General features: G+C 42.8%; 1 protein-coding gene across 1 annotated transcript in view; it reads left to right on the forward strand.

Annotated features, from left to right (window-relative positions):
- CFAP61 (cilia and flagella associated protein 61) overlaps window positions 1-18,175 on the forward strand; it is a 118,361-nt gene that overhangs the window by 73,383 nt on the left and 26,803 nt on the right. The window contains exons 20-24 of the mRNA XM_064445506.1: window positions 782-956; window positions 7,960-8,252; window positions 12,641-12,968; window positions 13,469-13,560; window positions 16,712-16,917. Of these exons, the coding sequence (XP_064301576.1) occupies window positions 782-956; window positions 7,960-8,252; window positions 12,641-12,968; window positions 13,469-13,560; window positions 16,712-16,917 (1,094 nt within the window). The remainder of the gene's footprint in view (window positions 1-781; window positions 957-7,959; window positions 8,253-12,640; window positions 12,969-13,468; window positions 13,561-16,711; window positions 16,918-18,175) is intronic.

The raw sequence follows: 18,175 nt of genomic DNA on the forward strand, positions 1-18,175 counted from the left end.
AATTAATGCCTAGCAAAACATTATTTACTATGATTAAGAGGATTTACTTTTTGGGTAAGTAAGATCTTTTGATGTCATGCCTGACTGAATAGCATTTCAGTTGATCCAATTGGCAGTGAGGACATTGTTCAGGACATGAATCATTGATGCTGTAGAAGCCACAGTTGATATTCTCTTTTTTGCTCTGTATAATTCAGATTGAATTTGTTACTGTAAAGTAGCATTATACAATTAACACTTTACTGAATCTGGCATTTTAACCATCAAGCAGGTTTTGGTTGCTTTCTCTGGGACAAAATCTCTCTTATTTTAGAAAGCTGATTTTTGCTGACAAAAGATGGAGGCAGTCTTGCTGCACAAAGAATTTTCGAGTGTCATTTAAAGGTATATGTTATTCAGATAGCTGCAGAGATCCTTCAGCCGTATTTAGGCATTTATGCTCTTCGCTGTGAAGTCCCTTTCGCTTGTGTTTTGCCTGTATTGTTATTCACTTGTTCTGGCACTGCTGTTTTAAAACGGCCACCCGTGTCCCATAGGAAATACAGAATCCATATGCACGCGTGTGTACCTCTGTGTGTGCACTCAGGCTCGCGTGAATCTGCTTTCTCTGCGACCACTGATGTGCTTCCTACTGCTGAATGTTAAGAAGGGTTAGGATGTGCAAGGATAGCAACCCTTAGGTAGTCCAATGGCTTGTGTCATTGTTTTTTAAAAATCTTTCTTAACGGTTCTCCAACATACATGCCATATATTCATTCACTCATTTATTCATTTCTTCCAGGTCCTGTCCCCCACTGGAGCAGATATCAGTAAACTCCCAACTAACAAAGAAGTCATGAGCAAGTGGCCACAAAGATACACAGGGAAAGTCCCTTCCAATCATTTTACTCTCAGTGATGACCAGGACTGCTTAAAGGCAATGCAGTGGCTGAAAGAAAACGTTGTCAACTCAGAAGGTAAGGGTTTTCATTAACACACGCACATTTACAGAAATGTTTTCTAGGCTTATTGTTTCCTTAATTCAATGGTATAATTGGTGCCTGATTAATTCTAACAAAGTCTTTCATCTGCCATGCTTTGTTTTCCAGATTAATTTACAATTTGTTGTCATTTTTGATACTCAGCATATTTAACTAGGAAAGAAAGGCTTGAGATAGATTAATTATCTATAATTATTATACAAAACAAAATTAGTCCCAAATGCAAATCTGGCTGGAGTCATTAATTAGCCAGTTAAATAATAATTTAATTAGTGGATGTGTGTGTTTGTTGTATAGAAAAATATCTAGATTTGAGGTGTAACACAAACAAAACAGGTCTAAATTAGGAAGTGGGTTTTTTCAGTATCTGTCATCTTTGTATTTGGTTGCATCAGTTACAGATTTTCACACAGAACTGCAGGCTCCCAGGATTTTCTTTCCAACCCGTAAAATCACACATTTGCGCAGATGTCCACCATACCTGTATTTCCCCAGCCTGTTCATGTGTGCATTGTCATGTAGTCATTAGTTCCTTCACTGAATGCGTACACTGCTGAAAATATCTGGAATCATCCAGGCTTCCGAATTGAACTTCTCACCACAGAAAAAGAGACCAAACAGTAAATGGATCCACGTAATGTCAGGACTGTGTGCCGGATCTGAGTTAGGACAGAGTTCAGAGCAGGAAAGCTGTCTTTGTGGAAAGTTCCTGTTGACTGAGTGCAATAACAGACGTTTCCTTAAAGATCTAGTTTACCTGGCTTGGTCATAGAGAACATAACGAAAGTCAGTAGTTATTTGGTGTGGCCTACAAGGTTCGTGTCCTGCTTGGCAGACCTTCAGGGAAGTTCTCAAGGCACTGGAAGTTTCTTTATCATCCTCCCAGTTTTGCTGTGATCAGGACAGGAGACAATAAATATGGTAATGTTTCTGCTCACATTTTCCTCAAACAGCTTCCTGGCCTCAGGCATGTAAATAGAGCCCTTCAGCAGTCCTGCTCCGCCTGTTTTCCGGCTGGTACCAGCCCCTGCCCGCAGTTTTACCTAGTGTCCAGCTGATACGCACAGCTGCATTTGCATAAACAGATGAGGTTGTTAGTTTTTCCTGTTCGCTGCTGCTAGTCTTTCATGTAAATCTGTGCATGCCCAGTCCTGGAATGTGCTCCAGTGCACCTACACAGAGACGCTGCCCGAGATCTGGCTGGGACGCAAGGCGCCCGGGGGGGCTGCTCTTCAGGCAGACGGCAGTCTTACAGCACCTTTATTATTATTAATCTTAAGTTAGTATTAATAATTTCATCATTGCTGCTGACTTCTGTTGTGGTCTAAAGCTGGATATTTTAATTAGGTGCTATCCGGTCTTCAGTTGCAAACTAAATCCACAACTCCCAGTGAGGCCCATCTGGAGGGACTTTTTGGAGGTGAGGTCTGTGGGAGACGCAACACCTCCATTTTTCTACTCACCCTGCTTCTTTTCCAGCTATATTTCTTATGAATGTTGTTCTTTCAGGCTTGATCATAGCTGTGTCCAAGATCCCTACTTTTTCTGAAAATGAGTCTGCTTTTCAGCCCCTAGCCTATTCTGGAAACAGTCTAATAGGCGATGGGCTCATGGAGGTGCAGAGGCAAGGCTCCTGTGGAGTTCAGCAATTGATTTGGATGTCTGTCAGCTCTCCACAGGCCATGCTACTGCTATACTGGGATGACCAGAGTTTTAAGTTTGTGTTTACTTTTTATCTCTGGAATTCTCCAGATCCTAGTTTCGTCTTCAGTAAATAGTAATATTACACATCATATATTTCATCTCATCAAAACTCTAAAGTATTGTTTGTCAAATTCCTACTAACCTGCTTTAAACATGTTAGAATTCAAAATGTTAACACATAGGACTTGCTTACATTTAAAGAAAGTGAAGTTGCTAGTAAAACTATATATGCTGGTTATTGTAGCTGCACAGAAATAAACATTTCATCCTTCCCTTTCAGATACAGTAATAATTCTCAGCTTATGCTCAGTCTTTTGTCCACACAACTTTCTTCTATTTGTGCTCCTCTTATTCGGCCATTTGCTATGTTTACCAAAAGCAGTCTGGAGCCTGCTGGGCCAAGCCCCATTCTCCTGTCGTGGCTGCTGGGTGAGCCCCCCTGGGGTCCCACGTAGCTGGCCCTGGGGCTTGGGCAGGGAGCAGCTCCCACGGGCACCCAGCGTGGTGATGGCATGGAGCTGCCCGGCTGTGGGAGACGAGCCCGGATGAGGGAGGGCAAATGTGCCTTCAAGACCACCTGTAGTTCTGGAGGTTTTTTAAAGGAAAGTGTTAATCACTGGACTTCACAATGTGAGTCTTAGCCTAATAGGATGAAATCTTCATTTGGTGGCACTGATTTTGAGAGCAGCTTTTAGTTAAGAGTTACGGTAGGGTTTTTAATTGCTTTTCTTCCCTCTGTGAGTGCTGGGTACCACTTCATTCTGGATGAAATCAGTGGATGCTTTTTTGTGGGCCGTAAGTAGAGCAGGACCACTCCAGTAGCGTGTGCTGGCAGGAGGCGTTGCGTGCACACCATGGTGGAAGCAACAGTGCTGCCGGCAGTGACTGCGCCACCAAGAATGGGCGGCAGCGTGGTTGCTGCAGCCTTCCTCCCCCGGCACCTCCTGAGAAGCTGGCCGGCGCTCGGCAGCAGGTGTTGCTCGAGGAGCCTGTGGGAGAAGCAGTGAGCCACGTCTGCCGCTGCCAGCTCCTCGGCTGGCTGCAGCGCGGTCCCCCGAGCTGGGGCCGGAGGCCTTTGCCCCCAGCCGGTTTTGCTGGCGGCTCCGGAAGGGCCTCATGCTGCCGAGTGCCTGGGAGCAGGGCAAGCACCAGCCCCGATGGCTGCCGCTGCGGCTTCTCTGATGAAACCCAGCCGCCTAATGCATGTAACTTATTATATCAGTAATTGTGACTAATTGAAATTCATCTCCTATTAGCTCTGCACTTTCCATGAAAATAAAAGTAGGATGGGAGAAAAGTAAGGAACAAAACTGCTTTAATGGCCCAAAATGGAGCAATTATTTTTTTCTCTTTACCTAAACATAGTTTACTGCCTTATTAAAAGCATGTTTGTAGGAATACTATCGCATTAAAATTCCAGTGCATGAATCACCAACCAGAGCCACTGATGCTTTAGCTGCTACTGGTTCTCTCCTTTAGCTTTTGCAAACTAAAAAGATTCAGGTCATGCTAGGGTCACTGAAATCTTGTGCTTCCACTTGTGGAAAATGAATGAGCCCGCTCTGCCGCAGAATGCTGACGTTCTAGTAATAAATGATAAAACTACTCTAACAGTCTTTATTTATGGCTGCTTTTTTCTGTAGAAGATTATTATGTTTACTCACAGATAGATACATTTTCATGTAGTTAAATAATAAAAGCATCCTGAGGAACTGCTATCTGTCCAGTGAACATAATTTCAGTCCATAATGAATATCTGTAGTTCCGAGACTACTAGCACTGTAATCTAAAAAGCCACTAATGTTGTAATAAGCAGAAACCGTAAATTGTTGATTTACAAGAGGTCAGTAAAGGAGCATTGCTTTCCTTGATCTAATGTAGCTGTATTTAATATTACCATATAAAACAGAATTTTAATTTTCCTTGAGAAATGCAGGGCTTGATTCTGATCTTGTATATACAAAAATGCCAACATATAATGCAGTAACTGAACTTCCCTCCAAAGAGGCTGAGGACTGAGGATCTCTCAGTTGCCCAGACTTGCTTGCCTTAGAGTCAGAAGAAAGCTTTGCTAGGCTCCACCTTTGGTAAGCGCTTCTCGTTCCCCTTCCCTAGCCACTGCATCTTCTTCAGCTGTTTATGTTTTTCAGCCCTTGCTAACTGAAAATGTGTAAATGTAATGTGAGGCTGTCAGCATCCATCTACCACGTTCTTACCTGCACTATTACCACATTAGATTACTAAAAATGAATATATCAAAGTTTGTATTTCTCCACTAGTGCTGCTTGTTTAATTCTTGCATTACACCCAGCCGCAGCAGTGGGAAAAAAATGGATCAGTCTTATGCCTTCCTTCTTTTTTGGCTCTCTCATGAGGACAGTACTGCCTACAGATAGGTGTCCTGGCAGGCATGAGCAACAGAAAGGGTTCTTCTGGCTTGGAAAGTCAGCTTAGCAATGTACACGTTGGACAGAATTCCCATTGTCACACATGATACATATTCTGTGTTATATTTATGAAAGTAGTAAGATCTCTTTCTTCTTACAATTTCAGATGAATACGTTTGCAGGTAAAATTGGTCTGTCCCTCTGATCATTGATGTGAACAGTAAGAATATGCTTTCCATCATTTCTGAACATGTGCAATCATGGGGCAATTCTCTTCCCTGGCAGTTACGAAGAGATATGTTTATTTAGCAGCTACAAGTAGCCAAACTGATAGGGACAAATAAAATAACCTTGTAGTCAAAGGGGAATAATAGAACATCTGTTAACAATTTTTATCATTAATATTCTTGGGAGCTGGGTCTTTGTGAATGCTCTCTAGTATTGCTCTGTCTCATGCAGTAAAACATGGTCCCAGCGAAATTAGTTTAGCCTATGAAATAATAACATTTAGGTTGTAAGGGATGCTATCACTTGTAGTGAGACATAAATGCCAATGCCGAGATAAACGTGCAAGTTAGTTGCACGAGGCACCCTCTTACCTGCTCAACACTGCTTACTGCAGTGCCATGTAGGAAAATAAATGCTGTCAAAAGTCAAGATCAAGCCAGTTATGTAGGAAAGTCAGCTGGTTCTCCAAATTCTGATGGCAGTTACTGCTATGTAGCCTGTGGGGAGCCAGCGCCAGCTGCTGTTTATGTCAATTACGGCCATTCCTGAAACACCTCATATATTTCAACACTGATTCTTCTTTAGTACATTCCACCCTGTGCTCTTCCTTCAATGCCAGGCTACAAGTTATTTTCACAGAGCTTGTAGAGAGACTTCTGCCATAACATCAGTCTCCTCATATGAGGCCCTGTATCCTCTGTGTTATCCCTCAGCTTCAATCTGAGACTGGACAAGCCCGGGACGGCCTGGGGTTTGTGCACTGGCTTTCTTCTGGTTTACATGTTACCTGGAAAAGCGACACTTGCAGGGTGTTTGCTTTTCTGCAATTTCCCTTCTCCCAGCTCCATGCTGGAGTGTGTGATGTCCTCTATTGCAAGGATGCTTACATGTTAGCTTGTGTAGGTGTGGCTCAGTTATTTCCTATTTCTGCCAGGGATTTCCCAGAAAGCAATAAATGCACCTGCTGACCGGCAACACTGCCCATGTATGGGACATAAAATGCACTGGGAATGTGCATTCGATGCATCCTTGCGCTGACAGATCAGATTCTGAAACACCCATCAGACTTAGCGTGTGGGAGCTGATGTCTTACTGAAGGTCTGTCAAAATCCACAGGCCGGGTGTTCCTCCATCTACCTTGGCCTGGCAGCTTGAGCTAATTGCTGGGGCAGTTGAACACAGCACGGACACGGAGCTGGAGGCTGTGTGCATGCTTACTGCTGCATGCACGGAGAAGCCTGCAAGCCTGGGCTCGATCCTCCTGTGCTTGGGCAGGAGCTTGGCTGTGGCCCTCATAGCAAAGGGTCCTTAGCCACTGGGAAAGGAGTTCCCAGCCTGTCCTACAAGAGCTGTGCTGTTTTGCTTGGATTACTGGAAGGCTTAGTGGGTCACAGAGCAGAAAAAATGTTTCTGTTCCAAGCAAGGAGACAGAGGGAACGGGGAGGAGAGGAGCACGTTTCAACCCCTTCTCAGAGGAATGTTTATGTGTTTTATATTAAACCATCCTTAGACAAAACACACAGATGCTCCGACGCATCCCAGCTCTGCCTCCCTTTTTGCCAGGAGGGCTTTACCCATTAGGCTCGAGAGTCACATTATGCTCACGCAGAACCTGCTTCCTTCCCATCCTCACGTATTTGCTCTCAGCTTTAACTATGCAGTTTGAAGTGGCACCGCTTCAGAAGGAGAATTTGCAAGATCCTGCCGTGTAGCCTGCAGCTTTGTAGTTAAGGGCGCTCCCCTGGAAGGTGGGAGATGTGGGTTTGAATCAGAGCTCCCTTCACCCAGTGGGTGGAAAGATGGATCTGGTTTAAATAGTGGTTTCTGCTGTAGTGACAAAGCGCTGCAAAAGCAGCAGCAACATCCAAACGATGTTTTTGTACCGACTGATGAGAAATGTCTCTCAAGCTTGCTGATTTCTAGGCAGCATGCAAGGATGGAGGCTGGCTGGTTCAGAGCACGTACTTGAGGCGTTTAGGTTTTGGGCACTCTCTGACATGCACTGGAGGGAGGCAGCTGTCTTCAAAGAGCAGTGCAGAGCTGCCAGCCGCTCCCTGTCGAGCGCATCAGCCGCCTGTGCCCCTCAGCAGGGCAGTTCGGTGCGACGAGCCGGCAGATAGGAAGCAGCCGGCACAGGGGTACGTCTGCAGGGGCGTCTCCATTGTCTGGAGATTAGGCTTTTGCGGAAGGAAGCGGCAGCACCGGTGACCTCCCGTATTGCACAATGGCTTGTTTTCTATAACTTGGTCTTTCCACGGTTTGTGGGTTTTCTCTGCATGATGTATTTAATTTGCTCCTGTTCCCTCTCCCCCGAATAAGTCCTTTGAATGAGTAAAATTGAGGAAGGAGGGGAGAACAAAATAAAAATGGTTTGTTGGGTTTTTTTTCCCCCAGAGGATTTTCAATCAAAATAATTTCAAATTATGGGGTCAGAATGAATGTCATACTTCTATTTAAGTACTTGCCTACTTTGTGGGATGTTTTGTACAGATTCTTCACTAAATTATCTTAGCTACTGTTGCTAGGTAGCATTGTTTGCTTCATAGCATCAGAGAAATAAGAGGGTCAAAGAGAGCAATTTTGTGTTATTATCATCTGAGTTATACTAATAAGGTTTTCATTGTACATCTTAGAATTTTTTCCCCCCTTTTTCCCTTTAGGGAACGTCATTGTCTATGGGAATACAATTGACATTTACACCACGGTAGAAACCCTCTTATCTCTTGGAATTGATGGTTCTCGCATACATCTCGTACAGCCTCCACTCAGCTCAAATGTTACTTGCCTTAACAACAACGAAATCGAAAGTGCTGTTCAGGAGGCACTGTCAAAGGCTGGCGTGTCTGTTTATTATGACAGTATCCTGGCACAGTGGAACGAAGGCGACGACCCAGACCCTATCACATGTGCTGCTTTCACTACTAATACAAAACCATTTAAATTGCAGTGTTCAGTAAGTATATGCTTTCATTGTATTTCCTTCGGTCTGTTTTTTAAGACAAAGACCATCAGATTTAGATAGTCCCTCGTTGGTTATCTATTTTCTCATTGTCTCGAGAAGATTGAACATTCACTTGTTAATCTAAAGGATTGTTTTTTAGAAATCTACATAAAACCATTGTTAATGCGCTGACTGATTTGGATTATAATGTATTTAAGTCACCTGACTCACAAATAGTTGTTCACCACTGAATGACAAATACTCTTTAATTAATTTTATAAATAATTCTAGAAATCCTTTTATTATTTGAATGCATACAGCAACTCCTGTCTATAGTTATGTGCACTTGATTAAGATTCAATTAAGTCATAGTAGAAGCCAATAATGTTAGAATAGAGAGGTCTACTGTGCAACTTAATTAAAATTTATTTTAAATAAATAGATTTTTCTCCTTCTACATTAATGACTGCATTTTTGTTCATCTGTAGTGTCAATATCTAAGTAAATTATACGTACACTCACAGGTACGGCCCCACTGTGAGATCTGGGACAGGCTTTAGCCTTTCCTAACGGGCAGAATAGTTCTGTTTTTCTTTATTGGGCTAATCCATGTGAGTGAGCACTTCTAGTAGAGTCACTTAAACACGTGCATCCATAGGAGGCCGTATGGCCCCCTCAACACACCCCGCTGCATGCCCGCTTCTTTGTGCAGCAAGTCTGTTGGAATTCTGGAAAGGAAGAGCTGCATGCCTCCCCTGGAGAGCTCCCCACCGGCTCCCCTGCACTGGAGAGCTCTAAGGCATTGGGCTTTCCCAACCCTTTTCTTTTTAACATATGGATAGTGAATCTCTTCCTGATGGAGGCAAAGACCTTGCGTAGCACTTTGTCCTCTAGTGGTCTCCTGACTTTGGTCCCCTATCAGCAGTGATGTTCCTCCCACTCTCTCCTCGTATGCAGCTCTTCAGTTTCTCTCGTCTTTCCCCAGAATCCTTCTATTTTTATCATCCTTCCACAGAGATTTCTATGTGGTTCTTGTTCAATTCACCACTTCCCCGTCAGCCCTGCCTCTTTTCCCCACCACCTTGCCTGTGTGGCCTTTGCCACTCCTTCAAGACCCCCATTTCCTCGTGGTTTGTTTCTCCTGCCCTTTTGTGCCCCCTGCCCTGTGCCCGTCCTTCCTCCAGCCATGGTCTTCCCTCTCGAGGTCTCTTACCCAGCCTCTAAGATGAAAGACGTGCAATTATTTCTGATGTCAGGGGCTTTATATTCTCGAAAACTGGTTCAGCTGTCTTGCATGGCTCCTGTATCTGCTTTCAGCCGCCTGGGAGGACAGGCTCAGAGGAGGACAGGGCTCTGGAGAGCAGCCTTTGCCAGGAAGGCAGCTGCGTTCGCAAGGGAGCAGGCTGTGCAGGAATCGGTGCTGCAGCAGCTCTGGGCCTTTTGGGATTTGAGCCAATATCAACTGTTGATTGGCAGTTCTTGGGGGCTTAATTTGTTGAGTCCTGCAGGATAAAAACAACGGGAGAAAATCTCCTCTTTCCCTAAAGCGGCAGCCTCCCTCCCTCCCCTCCCGGGCTGACAGATGGCTCCCAGCCTGGAGGTTGCAGCCGCCCCCTCCCCTCCCCTCCAGTGACACCGTCCTGCCTGTCAGCCGGCAAGACATGGGGCTGTGTGGTCCCCTTGCCCTCACAGGCACGGCTTCCCTGATTTTGGATCTACTAGGTGGTTAGAATTCCCTTAACTGCATGTAGTTCATTACTTGTTTTATATACGAATAAGCTCAGAGGCCCTGGCTCCTCTGCTGCTGCATCTCTGCCGTACCAGCGTTGCTAAAATTTCTAGCTCCCTCTGCTTCTCTCTCCTGTGCCTTTTCTTCTGGCTGGCTCATCCAGCTGGTTGTGAGCATCTGATGCTTGCCCTTAGTCCACGGGAAAGCTCTTTGGTGGTATAATTGGGTAATACCTTTACCCAGGTCACAACAGTGTCCTCCCTGAGGCTGACACTAAGGGAAGGACTTATTACTGATGCTGATGGTTTGCCCTGATACAGTTATGTCTCAGGCTGCTCAAGATGAAGGCAGTGAGGTAACGCATACTCGTCTGATAAGTTTTCACCCTTTCCTCAACCTGTACAGTAATATTTCTTGATGATGGGCAGCAACATTCAACTTGTCATCTAATCATTTTAAAAGCTGAGGGCACTGATGAAGGGGAAAGCTCTATTTAAAGGCTCTGGAGCTTCACAAACTATATTGTAGCAATGAGACGGTCAGTCTTCATCTGTACCCTCTGCAGACTGTGATGTTGTTTAAAACATCTCTCAACCGTGTCATTCTTATTACTTTTAACCCTTAATGTCCAGTGTGCACTCCAGTTTTACGCTGTTTTTGGAGCCTTTGTTCTGCCAGCTTTCAGTTTGTTCTGTGTAAGAGGCAACTACAAAGACACTGCTCGTAGTTGTGGCTTCTCCCGCCTCTGCCGCCTGCGGTGCGCTGAGGGACTCTGCTGTGCGTGTGCCCCCCAGTTCCAAGCTGGGGAGTGACCCAGCCTCGCTGACCTGCTCCTCATTTCTCGTGTTTCAGAACTGAGACACAGCCAGGTGACGCAGGTTTTACCTTCCCCAGCGCACCTCTCAGCTTCATCTGAGTAGGCACTTTTGTCTCAGTGAGCACATTTTTGGTTCCAGATTTTGGGCAGGCTTTTGCCTCTTTAAAGTCACTTTTAGGCAATGTAGAAAACCAAATAAGACACATATCAGGAGAAACGTCAGATGTGCATGACTCTAAATGTATATGAAAGCTCCTCTCTGCTAATCAATGCGCAAAGTCTGTCTGTGCAGAGCGTGCAGACAAAAGGCGAGGGCTGTGGCAGGACCCTGTGGTCCTCGCTCTCGCGCTGCGCTGGATTTCAAAGCGGCTCCTCAGGCATCCAGCACATTTTGCATGACGTGCTGTGTGCACATCTGTTCCACACCGATGCCTAACGCGTAGGTCGAATTGGTGGCCGCTTCCAGCACCGCCTGCTTTGTAGTGCTTGTCGTGGTGGTGCTGCCTCAGCTCCTGTTTTGGGGAGATGAGGCCTGATCTGCTTCCTCATGTCCCAGGAGAGGGACTGTGCAGGTGCCACAAGAAGACAAAAGAAAGGAATTACCACTCGCTTTTTTCTTTGAGACTTACAGAAGGAATTTAAGGATTTAGGGTGATTTTCTTTCAATACCCTTGAAATCTTCCTATGGGGAAGACAAGCTCATGACTTCAGTAAATGCTGGTCCCAAGATAAATCCCTACCTCAGGGCCAGTTCTGTAAGGAGCGAGACAGCACAGGCAGTGTTTTCAGAGAATGGAAGTCACATCTTTTGTCAGTCCTGCAAACCAGAACATAGTGGATAGGTATCTGCTGTGCTCATTACCAGAGTCAGTAACTGACTGCCAAATGCACGGAGTGCTTTACTGCCAGACAGAGCCTCCTCTGGGCTGGCCTGGGTGATGTAGATGGATCTGATGTCCACCTAGACCTGGCGCAGTCTCTGAGAGTGGCCAGGCCCAGCTGCTGCAAGGGCAGTAGTCCCAAGAACTAAGGAGGTACAGATTAGTCTGCTTCCTAAAGCAAGTATTGCCCAGATCTGGAATAGCTAGGGATGTGTTTTAGTCCTGACAAAGTTTGGATATGCTTTCCACAATCTACATCACTATCAATAAATCTGTAATATCAATAAATCTGTAAAATGTCATAAATCTGAATGCTTTCCTTTTCATACAAATATTCAGTCCTTTTATACCTCTCACAGATGTCTTGGCCTCCACAGCTTCCACTGGCTTTAATTCTGCCGCTGTAGTTCGAATGAGGATGACATTCCCTCTGAACGATTTGAATTTCCTATCTTTACGTTTCATTGAATATCCCTGGGCTGGTAGCCATAGTAACGTAGTTTCGTAAACAGGCACAACAGTTGGAAAAATATCTGTAATACACAGTTATCCTGCTAAAATGCAAAGTAAATTGTACTTTTCTATTACTTAGTTTTCCAGTTTGGCTTGAGCATTTGAAAGAAGAAAACCAACTTCAGAGGGTTCGAGCCTATTTCATATGTTCATACTAACACAGAAAATATGCACTCAGGCTATTTGACATAGTTAATAGTACAGTTCTTAAAATAAAACTCATCTCATAACCGGATGAGTCTAGTTTAGTAATTCTCCCCTCTAATGTCTTTGTTTTAATTTTAGAAGCTGTATATACTGGATCAGAAGGATTTATTTGGGTATATAAAATCACACTTTATTTTGTGTTTTTGTTTTTTTTAAAATAAATAACATTCAGAACGAAGTGTAGGTTTTGATTTATTAAATTAGCCGGTAACTAATGTATAATAACCTACACTTATTTTCATTTCTTTTTCAGGCATTTTTTAGCTTTGCCTACAGGGCAGTGGATTATGAAACCTTTAAGGCAATTAATGATGCTTGCCTTGTTTTTGATGGAAGACTTGTGATCGATACCGAATTCCATACTAATGATGTCAGTATCAGGGCTGCAGGTCCTTTAACAAAGTACTCCAGGAGTTATTATGTAGATGAATGGACACACAGCAACTTCAATTCAAAAGAGATTGGCTTTGAGCTTGCTGCATCTATGCTGAATCTCTTTGATCCAACCCCTAAGCCCTTTTCTAAACCACCAGAAGGCACAGATAGGCTCATCCCCATGTACAAAGGGTGTAAAATTAAAGGTATGTCAAAACGGATTTCTGTCATACTTTCATACCCTTTTGGGTATTTTTGCTCTTATATAATAAGGGTAGGTCCACCTCACCTGAGATGCCATCTAACGGCAGTAAAGTCCTCAAAGCTCCTTATGTAGTCAGTGGAGAGAGGCGAGTTGCAATAAAAGCTTACGTGGTACGTTTTTGCTAATAATGGACCAAGTTGAACCCTCATTTGTAGTGCAGTGAACATGGAGTGTTTCCAGTGGAACTCAGTGTCTTTATTCCAAGTTCAAAATCAATAAAACTACAACCAGAACTTTTCAAGGTGTGGCTATTGTACCAATATTAGAGAGTACCAAAAAAAAGTTTGTAACATGACATCCACTAAAACAAAATAAGTCCCTTGTTTTCTTTTTAGAGCCATTCAGTAGACAAAAAAGGTTATGGGAGAAGGAGGGCAAACAAATACTTTCTTTTCTTCTTTGCTTATGATTTAATAGATCTCATATTTTCATTTACGGCAGGAGGTGTTCTTCCTGGAGGTTATAATTACCTGCATATTTCCAAACCCGAAATCCCCATCCGCTTGGACTTAGAACTTGCACTGTGTGATCATGTAAGTTATATTATTTAACTTTTCTTTGTTTTGTCCTCCATTTGGAAAGATGTTCTTACTTAGGAAAGCACAGGTACATGCATAAGTACCACGCACCTTAAACAATACCCCGAGTAAGCATGGGTTTAAGTGTGGAATTAGAGACCTTCCACTGCTGGGACTTAGCAGAAAACTCTGGAATGGAACAAATCACATAAAACCAAATCTCTGTGATTATTTGAAAATATTTAATCTATTTTAATGTAAATTCACTGTCATATTGTAAATGTGGAATACATACAGATAAGATTACCTGATTAACTACTTTAGTGCAGGTCTTAATTCCTTTGCCATGAAATCAACCCAAACATGAAGGGGGTTTTTGGTCCTTGAAGGCAGGAAATACTTGTCAAGCCCTAATGTCCTGAACTCTTCATTACTATTTGAGGCACTTTGGTCTCAAATAGCTCCCTAATGGAGCACTGCAGCTCAACTCCTTGACCCTTTTTTTCCAGAATTAGTGGCTCAGCACTGTGCCTGGTTCCTGAGCCATCTGTCTCAGCACAGGTTGGGATGTATCATGTTGGCTTTTCCTCGTACTCTCTTTCTCAGAATAGCTTTCTTTTTGCTTGATTCTGTAGCGAAAGGTAAGTTGTTTTCTCAGTCATATGGAATATGTTGCTTTTGAAGTTCCTAGCACGTATTTAACACACAGCACATCAAGGTAGTGGTGGTATTTGCCATCGGATTTGCTAAGAACATATCCAGTCAGCTAAGCCTGGTGCATCGTACAAATCAGGTACAGCTGGTGAACAAGTATGAATCATATAACTAACTGAACCTCTCAGTTGTTCATTTCCATACTTTCTGATATGTGGCTTTCTCAAAAGATGCACAATTTCTATAGAGGACGCAGGATAGCATTAGCTGGATTTCACTAAAATATGCTCTCAGCCTAACTGCTTAACTTCTTTCCTCCCTGGAATAAGGTGCTATAGAAGCATACAAATGATAAAACTCCACAGTCTATCAGTGAAATTGAGTTGATTTCTAGACTAGTAGGAAAAGAATATACACTGGAAGGGATACTCCGTACTTTGCTGCTAGAACATAGCTAGTGCTGCAACCATGAAAGTTGCCTTTGAACAGGGAAGAGGGAAGCACTTCACCCAGTTGGGTACATAGGAGATTGTCCCATAATACAAACATGGAGATGCTTCTCTTACTGGAGAACCAGTCTTGTGAAACAAGAAAAGGACTAGATTCATTTATTTTAAAGTCAGAGAGGACCATCCACCTAGACAAGCTCCTGTTTCACACAGATTATACATTTTTCCTCAGGGATTTCTGCATCAAGCCCATTCTTGAAGTAAAGAGCAATTTTGAAAAGACTACTTCAGTGCTGATTTAAAAACTCAGACAGTAATGGTCTTTAGAAATAAATTATTTTTTTAAAAAAGGAATCCTTGCTTTGTGAGGAGGAATCAAAGCACGGCTCACCTTGTTTTCCAGCTTTGCAGATGCAGGATGAGCTGTCCAAAGCAGCATGTACTTGGAAGCAGGAAGGACTATCAGAGAGAGAAAAATTGGTTTTGTCACTCCAAATTGCTAGAACATGATTAGAATTCTTTTGCTGCAGCTTTGATTACCTGCTGTCTGAAAAGGGAACATCTCTAAACCCACTCCAGAAACTTCATGTAAATCCTAAAAGAATTTCCTAAGAAGAAGTAAGAGAAGCTAGTGAAATGTATTAGCTGAGAGATGTGGAAGTAACAAAGGTTACTGTAGCCTAGCAACAGGTTTTAGAAATACATCAAACTGGAACATGAATACAGCTTTAAAAAATAGCTTCGAGCTATTTGATCATCCCACTGCAATGTGAGGTTTGAAACAAATTTTTACATTTTTGTCTTTTATTAAGCAATCGATGTAACTAGCTGAATCTAAATGCTACTGTTTGAGCATGAACATCCAACATTATTATTATTCTTTTACTGATGGTAGAGTTGGTGTTAGCAACACTTGTCAGCTCCTGTTCAAATTAGCAAGAGGGAGTCACTGAGAGCAATTCTAAATCACATATATATGTGTGTGTGTGTACATATAGACACATACACATATGCATATATATGTAAAGTAAGTATATGCATATATTTTTTAAAGCAATAGTAATTCACCATTTAAAAGCCTAGAACATAGCCTGAATGAAACATCCTAAGAGATCAAGTCCAGCCTCCTGCCATTGCAGGCAACCATCTAGTACATAGTGCCATTTATAAAATGTAGAAGTTTGTTTTAGAACTGAGCAGGGTCCTTCTTGGTATTTCTTTCCTTGGGAGGCTGTTCCACCACATCACATCTGACTACTGGAAAATGTCTGCACAAAGCCAAAAATGCTGAACTGGTATGTGATAAATCTTTGAGTTGTAACTTTGAAGTCTGCTTGTAACTGATTGATGTAGTAGTATCAACCCTCTGCCTACAATCATGCAGCTTCTGTGATGTGCCATAAATTTGGACTCTGCACATACACAGTACATGCGTATATATACACTGTAGACACACAAATACGTATGTATAGTTATAAATCTGGAGAGAGAGTAAAAGTACACCAGCATGTTCATTCATCAGGATGGTATCCTCTAGTAAATTATGATATGCCATGTGTATGCAATAACATGGACTCTGTATAATAAATTAGGATTAACAGATTTCAATTCATTTGCCTAAACAGAGGCATCTAGTGTTGTTTGGGATGCCCCAGGGCATCACTCCTGACCTCCAGCTGCTGCTCCAGGAGGTCACAGGTCTCCCATGGATCCTGTGTCATAACTGCCAGCCCAGTTCGGATGGGCCAGAATCCCTTAGGTGTCTCAAAGAGCACTCAGGATTGAGCAACCAAAGCCCTTGCTGCACACGCAACTGTGTGCCGCAGTTTTGTGTGCAGTTAATCAAGCTCCAAACCACACAGAAAATCTTTGTGTCCAAACCATAGCAAAGTGCCTTGTTGTATAAACCACGTTAACAGGAATGGGTATTCTTGATCAAAAAAGGGGTTGTGGATTTTAAGAAACAGTAAATATCAGCTAGGAAACACTAGCTGCTCCTGTACGTATGCCAAGTCAGGTGTTTGTTCCACCTCCACAGCTTTCCTTGTATTTTTCTGTTCCAGGGGATGGAGATTATAACCGGAGAGGCAAGACATGGGAATTATTTCAGGATGCATATGAACAAATACAGTATGGTAGATAGCATCACCTGCTTTTCAAAGGAACCCTTCCCTGTCTCTAACTACATTTGCTTGTACGGACAGCATGAGCGTCTTCTTAATGATCTTCATTATCGCTGGAACAAAGGGCAGATTACAGATCTTTACAGGTAAGATAAATTCAACATTGCGCATAAAATCTACACTCTGGCAGAATTTTGGTTTTATTTTATTACAGTTTATCTCCTGGCTATTTTCCCTTAGAAGAAAAGATAGATTTAAAAAAATATTTTCCATTATTTGGCAAAATTACCAGTGGTAATGCAAGCCTTGAAGTCCCCCCTGGAGAGAGCTGTGTGTCTCGGATTTATGTAGAGAAGGAGCAGCGGTTTACTAAACCATCTTTCTTCTGAAAGAGCGTTTCAGTATAACTTTTGCTCAGAATAGTCAGTAGGCTTAACTCATTAAGCTGAACCCGAACAATCCTTTTTACTGAAGATTCATATTCAGAAGTTGCTCTTAAAAGTCAGTATTTTTGTCACTTTGAATCACATTTTCAAGCCAAAGGTTTCTAGGGAGATCTAAATCACTTATGATGATAGTCACCCTCAACAACTTGCCTGCTGATTGGGTGATAAAACAAACCCTAAAGTTTGTTTTCTAGAGCGTGTTCTCTGTGTAAGGAAGTTATTTTAACTTAATTTTATAGCTGGAGGCTATGTCAGGACTCGGTGTATTTAGTGGAGCTTCCCTGTCCAGCTTGCAGGGCTTCTCCCACCACTGCTCTCTGCAGCAGTGAAACAGGTCTTGCAGATTTTCTGAGGTGCTCCCCTCCACCTGCTGTGCCCAAGCGAGCGCAGGGCACTCCTGGGACCAGGTGTTCCAAGGCAAGGACTGAGGTCCTCTCAAGTGGTGGGGGAGACTGAAGACCCTGGCTATTTCTAGCCAAGGTTTATGTGCCTCCTCCTCTGAAAAAATTTTTCATTGCTTTTGGAAATGCAAACTTAATTAAAGAATTTATTATGGAGAGAGGAATATCTGAAAAAATGTGATCTACCGTATTTTTAATCTTCTGCTACTTCTCCAGAATTTCATATCTTAAAAAATTACCTGGCCTAAAAATTCAAACCTGTTTTATTCCTTATGCCTCAGTAAAAACGAGTGCTTTGGAGGTCAAACTTTAAAAAAAAAACCAAACCTGAAAAAAAAACCACAAAAAAACCCCAACAAAAAACCCCTAGCCTTGAGTTTCATTCATGGGGTAGAATCCTTTGAACATGTAATTGAAGCAGGAGGTAAAGAAGAACTTGCTGATACATTTATTTTGATTTTCATGTTAAAAAATCCCACATAAGTGATGGATTGGGAACCTAAACTGTCACAGATAGAGAAGTGAAGTACCGCATTACACAAGCTGGTTTAGAAACA

Source organism: Phalacrocorax carbo, chromosome 3 (assembly GCF_963921805.1).
Source record: "Phalacrocorax carbo chromosome 3, bPhaCar2.1, whole genome shotgun sequence".
Classification (NCBI taxonomy): Eukaryota; Metazoa; Chordata; class Aves; order Suliformes; family Phalacrocoracidae; genus Phalacrocorax; species Phalacrocorax carbo.